Source organism: Prionailurus viverrinus, chromosome A3 (genome assembly GCF_022837055.1).
Source record: "Prionailurus viverrinus isolate Anna chromosome A3, UM_Priviv_1.0, whole genome shotgun sequence".
Classification (NCBI taxonomy): Eukaryota; Metazoa; Chordata; class Mammalia; order Carnivora; family Felidae; genus Prionailurus; species Prionailurus viverrinus.
In genome coordinates this window covers 34,744,851-34,757,328 of record NC_062563.1, presented here as the reverse complement: position 1 = coordinate 34,757,328, position 12,478 = coordinate 34,744,851, and the positions used below count along the sequence as shown (strand labels likewise).

Below are 12,478 nucleotides of genomic sequence, written 5' to 3'. Positions count from 1 at the left end.
GCGCTCTAGAGTACTATAAAGTGCATCTCACTTTGAGGGAAGAAAGTCAGCCTTTTGCATATTTGAGAAAGTCAATGATGGGAGGCATAACCTCCTAGAGAGGTCTTCCTTTCAGCTGAGGGAAATTTCCAAGAGAAGGGGAAGCTATACGCTGTTAATGGCCAACACTCACCACAGCTGGACATGGGTGCATCAGATTAAAAGGAAACCTAGATGGGCACCAACAGGATCTACTTCAAGGACCTCAATGTTTCCACTACTTTTTAGGGTTGTTATGATGATGAAATAAAAGAATCATACAAAGTATTTAACAGTTTCTGGAAGTGTGCTTGTAGAGGCTTAACAAATGATCATACAGGTTGTACAGCACCCTCTCTAAGGGGCACTATTCACATTGTAGGTTTGGATTTATCACAAGTGTTTCAGTAAAAAGCACTTAAAGAGGGGGAAAGTCCCTTGATATGATTTACCCAAAGGCGCTATAAGGGTTAGTGGTAGCATACACTACTACATAATATTTTTTAAATGTTTATTTATTTATTTTGGGAGAGAGAAAGTGCGCAAGTGAGCAGGCGAGGGGCAGAGAGAGTGAGAGAGAGAATCCTAAGCAGGCTCTGCGGTGTAAGCATGGAGCCCAACAAGGGGCTTGATCTCAATCCAATGCTTAGGAAACAATTAATGCTTGACCTTAAACCATTCTGTATTTTACTGACATATTTCGTCAATTCTAGAATATGCATCTTTAAAGTATGTTAACCTTTCTGAAATTAAGAAGCTTTGTATAATTGATGGAGTGTCACAATTTGTTGATGTTTTTCTTTCTTAGCAATCCATGAATAGCAGGGTGACTTAAAATGGATGGTGTCTTAACTTCAATGAATTATCATATATTTGGGCCCAAATTAAGTCATAGTTCACATGTTTCTATCCTTTCATTTGAATTTTCTACTTCTAGGAACAAAAATATGTTATCATAAATATTTAGAACTGTCAAAAGATTCAGAATTAATATATGCCACGAAAAACAACAGACCTGAATAGAAATGAGTTATCTAATGGATAAACACTAAAATCAGAATAATAATTTATGTTCTTCAATGCTAAGGTCATTAAGCAATTGAAACATGCTCCCCTTTTTTATAATGTGTCTATTCTCCTGACATTCGATTCCTTTTGAGAAAGAGGCCAGGAAGAGAATCAGGTACATTTATCTAATGGTTTCCCTCAGGCCCAAATGGACTCATTATGGTTGCATAATAACTTATTATATTAAGAATTTATAATCCTAAAGAATTGCTGCATTTTTGGTGATAGATTATATCCCACTTCATTAAAATGGTATAGAGAACTTCAGTTACAGCAAGTTTAGCAACAGGGTTTGAAATGTTCCAACCTATGATAAAAAAACAAATTTCCACTGGAAGTACTAATTTTTTTTTATTGTCTGTGGATGAAAGGCTATTCTTTGAATATGCTCTTAAGCATAGATGTAGTGTCAATTTACACAAAGAAACAAGCTACCCAGAGATAATCACTGCTAACATACTGGCACACACCCACTGCCTTTTGTCTACACACTTATGTATTCTAAATAACACTGGAACCATGTTGTATTTACATTCCTGTCTCTTGTTTTATGTGTTAACATCATATTGTTTCCCATGGAATTGAATCTTTAAGAACATGTTTTAATACATTCCTCAAGTAGTTTTTCTATGCATAGGTTACATATTTTGGGGGGTAAATATAAATACACACGTAAAATACTTAAATCATAAATCCATAGCCTTATACATTTTTACAGAGTGAACATGCTTCAGTAACCACTCAGATCAAAATCAGAACATTGTCAGTGCCTTGGAGATCCTCTTTTTGGTTTCTGCATCCCCTCTGCCCTCCCAAGTATAATTCAAATCCGTGTTTCTAACACACAAATTAGTTTTGCCTGTTTTTAGCTTTATGTAGTGGGAATTATAAAGAATGTGTTCTTTTGTGTCTGGCCTCTTTTCCTCAACATTATTTATGCATGTGAATTTTATCCATGTTGTGTATGATCGTAGTTTATTTATCCCTACAGCTGTACCCCATTTTATTCTGTGACTGTACCATGATTTATTTACCTGTACTAGTGTTTATGGACATTTGGAGTGTTTACAGTTTTTGACTCTTACCCATAGAGTTTCTTGTGGTGAACATGTGCTTCCATTTCTTCTGTTTATTGGGTCACATATTGTAAACATTTCCAAGATTCTACTATATGCTGCTCATTGTGTGTAGTATGTACCAATTTTAGTGCCACTAGTTTAAGGAGCTAATGAAATATAAATTATCCTAACTGTATCATAGTTCTTAAACACACCATATTGTGTGTTTAATCTCAAACAGTTCACATTCTGCATTTCTAAAATATGGTTTATTACTCTGGAAAACAGGGTGGAGGTTCCTCAAAAAATTAAAAATAGATCTACCCTGTGACCCAGCAATAGCACTGCTAGGAATTTACTCAAGGGATACAGGAGTGCTGATGCATAGGGGCACTTGTACCCCAATGTTTCTAGCAGCACTTTCAACAATAGCCAAATTATGGAAAGAGCCTAAATGTCCATCAACTGATGAATGGATAAAGAAATTGTGGTTTATATGCACAATGGAGTACTACTTGGCAATGAGAAAGAATGAAATGTGGCCTTTTGTAGCAACGTGGATGGAACTGGAGAGTGTTATGCTAAGTGAAATAAGTCATACAGAGAAAGACAGATACCATATGTTTTCACTCTTATGTGGATCCTGATAAACTTAACAGAAGACCAAGGGGAGGGGAAGGGAAAAAAAAAAGTTAGAGAGGGAGGCAGCCAAACCATAAGAGACTCTTAAAAACTGAGAATAAACTGAGGGTTGATGGGGGGTGGGAAGGAGGGAAAAGTGGGTGATGGGCATTGAGGAGGGCGCCTGTTGGGATGAGCACTGGGTGTTATATGGAAACCAATTTGACAATAAATTTCATATTAAAAAATAAAATAAAATAAAATAAAATATGGCTTATTGTCGGCATTTTGGGAAGGCATGGATTCCTGTTCATTGGGTCACACTTACAGTATGAAACTATCTTTTGATTCTAAAATAGTTATCTTGTGAAAATATATTAGTTTTATACCAATAGAGTCCTATCTGCCAAACACAGTTACTTCTCTGTGATGATATGATTACATTGTGTAATGTGGCTTTAGCTAGGACTGCATACCTGTAGATGTTTTTAGAGAAGAAATATGATGTTATTTTTCAGAAATGAAGGGAAATCTTCTCTCTCTAAATACTTATATTGTATAATATTCAGCTGCCTAATTCCATGGGGGAAGAGGGTGACATTTACCTGTTAAAACACTCTGAATAAGATCTTCTGTTTTGGCAGGTGCCTTTACAGAACCTGAAATAAAGAAAAAAAAGAAACAGTCCCTTTAACTTTAACTTTTAAATTGTGTTCTTCCCATATAACAATTAAGTTTGACTCTTGAGTGTAAATCTCTTTATGGATAAATAACAAAATGTAGGAGAAAATAATTTGCAAATAAATAAATAAATAACCCACAACATTCCAAACAAAGTCTTCATTTTGTTACTTTGAGGCAAACCTAAGTAAATGTGAATTTATATGCTTCATAAACACACTGAAAGGACATCCTTCCACTTTGAAGCAAAACTCCTGTCAACAAACTCCATTTCAGCAATGCTATTGCCACCTTTTGGCCAAATCACGAATGGCAAGTGTTTTTTTTTTTTTTTTTTTTTTTTAAATCAACTGCTGGGATGCCTGGGTGGCGCAGTTGGTTAAGCATCCAACTCTTTATCTCAGTTTAGGTCTTGATCTCAGGGTTGTGAGCTCAAGCCTCACTTTGGCTTCCACCCTGGGTGTGCAAGCATGGAGCCTACTTAAAAAGAAAAATCAAATGCTGACCAGCAGGCAGTAATAACTGTGGCAGGCAATAGGTGCCTGGGTGGCTCAGTCAGCTAAGCGTCCAACTTGGCTCAGGTCATGATCTCGCAGTTCGTGAGTTCGAGCCCCGTGTTGGGCTCTGTGCTGACAGCTCTGAGCCTGAGCCTGCTTTGGATTCTGTGTCTCCCTCTCTTTCTTCCCCTCCCCTGCTTATGCTCTGTCTCTCTCTCTCTCTCTCAAAAATAAAAATAAACATTAAAAACAATAATTGTGGCAGGCAAAATCCATTCATTGGTGGATACCAGAATGACTGGACAAAAGTTTAAGGAGAAAAAGGGTATTTGCATACTCTTGAAGAATCTCCTCTAAGATGACTATTATCTATAAAGGAGAAATCATAAATTTCAGTTTAGAAACCTGGCAGACTCCACCTTAACCAAGTGATCCCACATCACCGATGATGAGAAATACTAACATCAGGCTTCCCTGATATCATGCATGGAGAAGGGCACAGCACTGTTTCTGCGATATGCTTGCCAAAATTGCAAAACTTCACTCTAATCATGAGAAAACATCAGACAAACCCAAATTGAGGGATATTTCACAAAATAACTGACCAGTACTCTTCAAAAGTGTCAAGGTCATAAAAGACAGGATAGATTGAGGGACTATCATAGATCCAAGGAGCCGAAAGAGACATGACAATTAAATACAATGTGGGATTCTGAGTTGGAACCTGTAACAATAAAAAGACATCTGTAGGAAGTGAGTGAAGTTCAGTTCCAAGTACTGTGCCAACCAAGTCTGTAGTTCAGTTCCAAATACTGTGCCTACATTAATATCCTGGTCTGGTAACTGCCACCATGACTCTGACAGATGTTAACACTAGGGAAGAGGAGACCATTTTTGCAATGTATTCTGTTCCATTTTAAAAATGATTCTGTAAGCCAAAGTATTTCAAAATATCAAGTTAAAAAAATCAAGTGCTAAAATGCCAAATTTTATTATATTCTCCAAAGCATAAGACTATATTTACTCACACATTTCAATGACTTATTTATATTCCAGAAGTACTCAAAATGTTTGTATTTGGTATATAAAAATCTTCATTTGAAAATATCACTCTTTATGATCAAATCTTCTCAACCATTATTGATCTCAACAAACTTCTTAAAAGTACAGGCCGCAGTTCATGAGCATTTGATACAAATTCCATAGTATTTGTTCTTTTTAAAATCTCACTCTCCCCCATGAGAAATACACCTCCCCTCCCAAATAAAAGATCTGGATTTCATCACTACCATGCTGTAGTAGGACAAGGAGGGAAGGAGACGGGAAGCCATACCTTCATAAAAAGAAATTCTTCTCCCTTTTATTTACTTTCATATTAGCCCATTCAATAAAAAGTTATTAAGTACGTGATATTCCTCAGGTCTGTGCAAAAGAAGCATCAGATTGAAGCCTATCCTGGGAAGCCCACCATCTATTGGTAGATAGATAGAAAGAGGACATACAAATGACAGAAAGTTGCCTAATGCAGTCTTATATCAAGGTCAAAGTTAGCTGCACTAAAATCAAAGGATTTTTCTAAGAAGTGAGACATGAGTGGACTTCTGGGAAGGAGCAGAGTTGCTGAAAGCAAGAACTGAGTTCACAGGGAGCTATGCCCTGCTGACTTCACTCTTCACTACCTATGTGGCCTTCAGGAAGTGCTTCTTCATCTCAAAACCAGTTTCAAAAACAAACAAACAAACAAACCCCAGTTTCTTCATCTGCCCAATGGGGACAATGACAGAATCTATCCTTATAGCCCCAGTCTAAGGGTGAAATGAGTCAATCCATTTGAAGAGCTGAGCAAAGTGCTCAGCACATGATTGACACCAAGGTCATTGAAAAATAAGTTGAAGAAAGAAGGAAAGGAATTCTTGGCAGAGACCTAATTGATGAGGTAGAACTAAGAAGATGCTTGTAAAGCGTAGCTGTTTAGGAGGTACATGAAGAACACTTCACAAACCCTGCCAGCACGTGGGTTATAAATAAAGACATGGAAATCTGGGTGATGCTTTGTTGTAGCTTTGTAAGTTATGGTCAGAGCTAGATAAGCACTCATGAGTCTCTTGGCATAAATAAATAAATTAATTCATTCATTCATCATACATTTCTGGCATTCATTCATTCATTCAATACACATATCCTCCTAAGTCCATGCATCTGTGCTCACTTGATGCTCTAGGGAGCCAAACTGTGCTATCTCCTTCAGTGTCACAAATAAACTGGAGGCTCTCTTTTCAGAGTGTTTACCTGGAGCTGGTTGGCTGTGGGGAGCCTGGGAGGGTGGTTTGGGTGCCAGGGATGTAGTGTGATTCACTCCGTTTTCTGCTGGAGTTGTCCTGGCTTCACTTGGAGCTTCTGATGGTGTTTCCCCAGGATCGGCCTGTAATCATAAACATAGTTTCACTTTTCACATTTTTTCCCCTGTTCTTTTATGACCTTCCTAAACCAACAAGGCTACATTTGATAGAATTTTCGCAATTCATTTGGAATCTGAAATATCCAATTGAAGCTGTCTAGAGAGCAGGGTAAAAACAGCATGGTGTTTAACTGTGACTATGGTAGGTTAATTGTATTAAAAAGCCCCAGTTTGTACACCTTCCAATGTCTATGCCCTTTTGTAGTGCCCTCTCACATTGACTCTGGATATGATCATGTGATTTGTTTGGGCCAAATAAGAGAATAGCAAATTTGATGCAAGCAGATTGAAAAGGCACTTGTGATTTTTCCCATCTTTCTCAGACCCCTGCTACAGCAGTGAAGGATGAGACTTTGTGGAGGAAAGCTGAGTCATCTAGGTAAGGATCTCCTAGACCAGCCAGCCCCAGGTGATGACAAACACAGGAGTGAGTCCAGCTAAGATGAGCTGAGCCTGGTCCAAAGCAGCAGAACCGCCCCACTGACCAAATGACTCATGAAAAGTAGTATGTAGACGTTGATGTTGCAAGCCACTACATTTCGGAGTTGTGTGTTATGCAGCCATAGCTAATTGTTACAATGGTTATAAGCATAGAACTTGGAGTCAAACTTATCTGGGTTCAAATTCTGGCCCTGCCACTTAATAGCAGTGCAAGTCACTTAACTCTCTGCCTCAATTTCCTCATCTTTATAGATGAAGATATGTATGTACTGGGTGTCCTAATATTACCTACACTCTAAGATTGTTTAAAGGATCCAATAAGTTAATTAAAATGTTTTTATATGTTTATTTATTTTTGAGAGAGAGAGAGAGAGAGAGACAGAGCATCAGTGAGGCAGAGACAGAGGGAGAATCCAAAGCAGGCTCCAGGCTCTGAGCTGTCCACACAGAGCCCAATGTGGGGCTTGAACCCATGAACTGTGAGATCATGACCTGAGCTGAAGTTGGACATTCAACCAACTGAGCCACTTAGGCGCCCCTCAAATAAGTTAATATTTACAAAATTCTTAGAATAGTTCCTGGCAAAGAGTGAATAGGTGTGTGTAAACTAAAGCTTTTAAGCTTGTGCAATACTATCGTTGAATGATCATAATTAATGCACTGGAATTTATGAAATCTCCACTCCATTCCCTCTGGCAGCTAGTCCACTGTGTCCTATGTGAAATAGACTTTTAATAAATGTTTGTTGAATAAGTGTTGTTCCTTATAAAATAATTGCCTCAGTGGTCATCACATACCATTGCAATGAAGCTTTTCAATTCTTAATTGCTCTGCAACTCTTTTCTTAGAACTGCCTTCCAGGTTCATGGCAGACATTACTGACAATGGCTAGCCCAGTGTTCTACTTTGTAGTACAAAAATATATTAGGAAATAGCCAGAAGTCATTCAGAACCTAACATTATGACATTTTCTCATGTAATTACAAATAGCAGAAGGTCCTATGAAAATATTTTTATAAAATGTAAGATGAGAATGACTGTCACAAGTGGCTTTTACACTGTCCCCCAAAGCATCGTTAAAACATGAGTTCCAAAACTGCTTTAAATGAGAGCAGAACTTATTTTAATTCAGCAAATCATCCCTATGTATCTCCCATGGCCTGCTCATGACTAGTGTTTTTGAAATGGAAGAGATAAACCCTGGGACTAGTGGCTGGAAGTGAAGGGGGAAGGCAGGAGCCTAACAGAGAGGCTCAGCCAGCCTACAGAACTCACCATGCTAGAACTCTGCCTTTTGAAAAACGGCTACTTTGGATGGGTAAATTCTGGTTTGGCTGCGTTATTAAGTTACATCCATCAGGAAAATTATCCCTAGCATCAATATGCCAAAGAGAAGGATTGTATATTTTTTCTTTACCAAGAAATTGCAAACTGGGGGCACCTGGCTGGCTCCGTCAGAGCAGCATGTGACTCGTGATCTCAGAGTTGTGAGTTTGAGCCCCACGTTGGGTGCAGAAATTACTTAAGTAAATCTTTTTTAAAAATTGCAAACTGGAGGCATAGGGTCCAAACAGAGCACATGGAAATGTTTTCTTGGGCTCACCCGATGTTGCCAAGTATTTTAATTAAGGAGTTTCTATGTTAATAAGATGGATTTCTTACTTTTCTTGAAAAATACAATTGGCAACACTGGGCCTGCATTCCCCGTGTTGGGCTAGAATCTAGTGATTTCTGCCCCTCTGTGGATCATTTCCTCTTTACTTATTTAGACTTTTCCTGCCTCACTCCTGCAGGTGTTTGGGTCTGTGGGACACTTGAGAAGGCTGAAATGCCATAGGTGTTTGCCCACAAAATTCATAAAGGATATGCATTTACAATGCACAGGAGGGACTGAATGAAGGGGAAGGTGGGAAACAGCATTGGGACATCAGCAAAGTCATCTTCTGGGCCTTGTCCCCTGGTTCGAATAAGGTAGGGGAAAGCTCCCCAGCCTCCCAGCCACAGGAGGTGCCCAAACTCAGCTGTCTGGGAGACAGGGAAGGAAGGTGCTCCTGTTCCATGGGCATCTGACCTTCCCCATCTATAGCCTGGTAGGTTTCTGGAACAATGTGAGAGATAAGTCACATTTTCCCCAATGTGATCGCTGGCTAAAATCAGCCCTCTGGAGAAAGCTAGGGTAAAAGAAAATTTTGATAGAGGAAAGAAGGAGGTGATGGCAAGCCAGCTTCCATGAAGGCAATGACATGTGGCTTTTTTTGGCAGCCAAAATTAGTGTTTTGGGGGTATCAGGCTAAAAATGTGCTCAAAATGAATCCAGCCAGCTTATTTTGCCTTGTATCAGGTTTGCACACATTCCATGTAGCTGTATGCCCTTGGGAAACCAAGCTCAGTCATCAACTTGAGTCAGGTTGAAGGAAAAATAAATCTTTGCTTATCAAGGTTATGTAAGACAAAGCCTTACATCCCAGCAACTGACAAAATGTATCAATTCAGAGGTTTTTTTTTTTTTTTTTAAAGCAGATAAATGTTGAGTAAACATACAGGCACACACTTTATAGCTGTAATTGAGGATAAAGAGACCAGCAAGGTTCGGTGCTGGATTTTGAGGTAAGCTTTGGAGAAACGCTCACTCAGTCCAGCGGTCACACAGGTAGATGCCTTCCCAGGCAAGGTGGATTGTATTGCATAATCCCCAGGGGGCGCCATTCACACGGTATATTAATGGACAGTTAATGGAAATGGTGGAAATGAGCAAAGCGGACCGGATTTAATGCAACAGGACAAAGTAGGGCCATGCCGGGAGCTGGAGAGGGGGCTCCTGGAAAGGGGGCAGCTGCCACTCAGCTTCAACCTTTAAATGCCCAGGCTTTGAGTAAAGCTGGAAAACTTTTTTGCATGAAATCTGCTAATTTTAAATCACTAAGGCCAAACAAACCACATCTTCAGATCACATCTGGCCCCGAAGCTGGCCATCTGTACACTCTGCTTGGAGGAGCAGAGTTTGCCCGGGATTCTGTGACTGTGTCAGGGCGGGCAATGCACCCACAGTAACAGTGGAGCGAGAGGGGTGTGCTGGAAAGGCAGTGGGCCGGATGATCTGCAGCCCACCACATCCCACCTTCTTGCCCCAGTGGCCAGACAAAGGTGGAAAGAAAAGGATGGGTAAGGAGGACTAAATGCTGGACTAAGGAATTTGGGGGCTCCTCGACATTTTATTGTTTTTGTTATTTATTTATTTGTTTATTTTTTGTTGGTTGACACTTGTCAGGTGTCTCTTACAATATTCTGAAAACAAATTTTATTTATTAATCTAGTGAAAATCTATAGCAGCAAATTGAGAAGACTGGTGTTTAAAGTATTTTGCTAACCAGGAACACTACGTACAAATTCTAATTGACCCTTCCCTCATGGAAAGTGGTAACAGACAGCTGTCAATCACCGAGTGCTTAATCTTGTTAGACACACCAGCCTCACTGAGGCCAATGTAGGCTGCCCTTTTGACTCCACTGTAAAGAAAAGAAATCCAAGGTGTTATTAAAGGTCTTTACTAAATACTTTATTAAAAGTCACAAAACTTGCTAGAGTCCACACAGCAGCGGAATGATGTCTGAATATGTGTTAGAGTGTAAAGCCTGAATTTCACTATGGGTCTCCTTCACTCTGTATTCTACACTAACAGCAACGTTTACAAAACTACAATAGTAACTTCACTTGCTGCTGAAATACAGAGATGTATAAATGTAAACATCATTCTCAAAGAGCTTACTCTGTTACACTGAAAAGGCATTCAGGTGTAAAAGGCTAAATGAATTAAATAGAACAGCTAAACACAAGAGCTGAAAAATTAAAAATATCTATAGTAATATAACATTATAAATGTTTTGACATCATCACTGAAAGGTTGAGTAATTCCCCTTTATAGATATGTAAGCTGAAATGCAAAAGCCAAATTCCTTATCCTGCTCAAAAGAATCAGTGGAAGTCAACACCCATGACTTTATTTCTCCCCAGGCTTTTCCCAAATATTCTTTTTTAGGAGTTCAAATAAAATAAACATGAAATCCTTTCATATTGTAGTGAAAATTACTATAGAAACAAAGAACAAGAAATGTCTGCTTTTTCAGTTTAATGGAGAGATTCCTGGGATCCAATGAAATAAATTGCAAAGAAAGAAGGTTCAGAGAATATAGTGTTTTAGTTGCGCTGGATACTGCTTAGTTGGGTGGAAACAATTGTGCAGCAGAAGTGGGTGCCTGCCCTCTAATGGCCAAATTCGAGAATTACATTTTTTTCCTTCAAAACATGGAATAAAGGACTTGTTAAAGCCAAGATTTTATGTAAAAAATAATATCCTTCCTATTTCCAAAATGAAAAGAAGTAAGTTTAAAATATAACACAAGTAGGTCAGTAAAAGGATAATTTGAAAGGCCATTTTTACAAGTATTGGAGGAGATGCCATTTGGTACACTGGTTGAAAAAATTTCCATCCAGGACATTGCAAATTTGGATCTGACAAGCAGTAGAAAACTAGAATTTGGGGCATTTATTTGAGTGGCTGATATAGTAAGTAAGGGGTCTTCCAAATATGAAATATTTACTGTACTATTGGAGGTGTTGGGTCATGGGCCACCTAAAGGTATTGGGTGCTGAGTCACCTAGAACATATAGTCCTTTCCATGTAGTGGTTAGAATGACAGCGTCTTGATGCAGATACCAGATGAGGAAGATGCAAGGTCATCAGTTTTTACAGAATATCAAGGGCAAGGCTTATAATGTCATCATGTGGAAATCCAGTCCACTCAGGACAGATAAGGGCAGTGAGGATGGCTTTGTCAGAACTAGCTTTTTCCTCAAGAAAGAGCTTTGTTAAATAACATGTACAATTCATACCTTGAATTTATACCACCTGAATGAAATTAAGTAATATAGCTACTACACATTTCTTTTTTTATTTTTAAAAAAATTTTATATTTATTTATTTTTGAGAGACAGAGCACAAGTAGGGGAGGGACAGACAGAGAGGGAGACACACAGGCTCCAGGCTCTGAGTTGTCAGCACAGAGCCTGATGCGAGCTTGAACTCACAAACCGTGAGATCATGACCTGAGCCGAAGTCGGACCTTAACCAACTGAGCCACCCAGGCGCTCCTCTACTGCACGTTTCTAAGGAATCAAAATTATTTCTAAAAACCACTTCCCAATGTATGTATTTTGAAGCCTTTCAGCATGAGTATACTAATATTTGAAGACTATTCTGAAACGCATCAAAAAATAAGATAGAATAATGGATGGATAGAGGGATGGATGGACAGATAGCTATAGATGTCATAAAGGAAATGCATCAAAATTTAAATTGTGGAATCCAGGTGATTGATATATAGATGCTCATTATACAATCCTTTCAACATTTGGGTACGTTTGAAAAATTTTATAATAAATGATGGCAAAACCATACTTTGAAAAATCTAGCAGAGTGAGTTAGAAGGAGAAGACAGCTTTAAGGAGCTGAATAAATTCATCTGTTGACTTCAGTTTTTGTCGTATCTGTGATCACAGAAAAAATCATCAGTATTCCCATGGTATCTTTCTTGAAACATTTATGACAGCTGCAAGTTTACATGTATATGCATGAATTT

At 38.7% G+C, this 12,478-nt stretch overlaps 1 protein-coding gene across 6 annotated transcripts in view; it reads right to left on the bottom strand.

Annotated features, from left to right (window-relative positions):
• PLCB1 (phospholipase C beta 1) overlaps nt 1–12,478 on the bottom strand; it is a 708,066-nt gene that overhangs the window by 112,321 nt on the left and 583,267 nt on the right. For all 6 annotated transcript variants that reach the window (XM_047853458.1, XM_047853461.1, XM_047853460.1 and 3 more), the window contains 2 exons: nt 6,233–6,365; nt 3,371–3,424 (listed from right to left, as the gene is read on the bottom strand). In XM_047853458.1, coding sequence (XP_047709414.1) covers nt 3,371–3,424; nt 6,233–6,365 — 187 coding nt within the window. The remainder of the gene's footprint in view (nt 1–3,370; nt 3,425–6,232; nt 6,366–12,478) is intronic.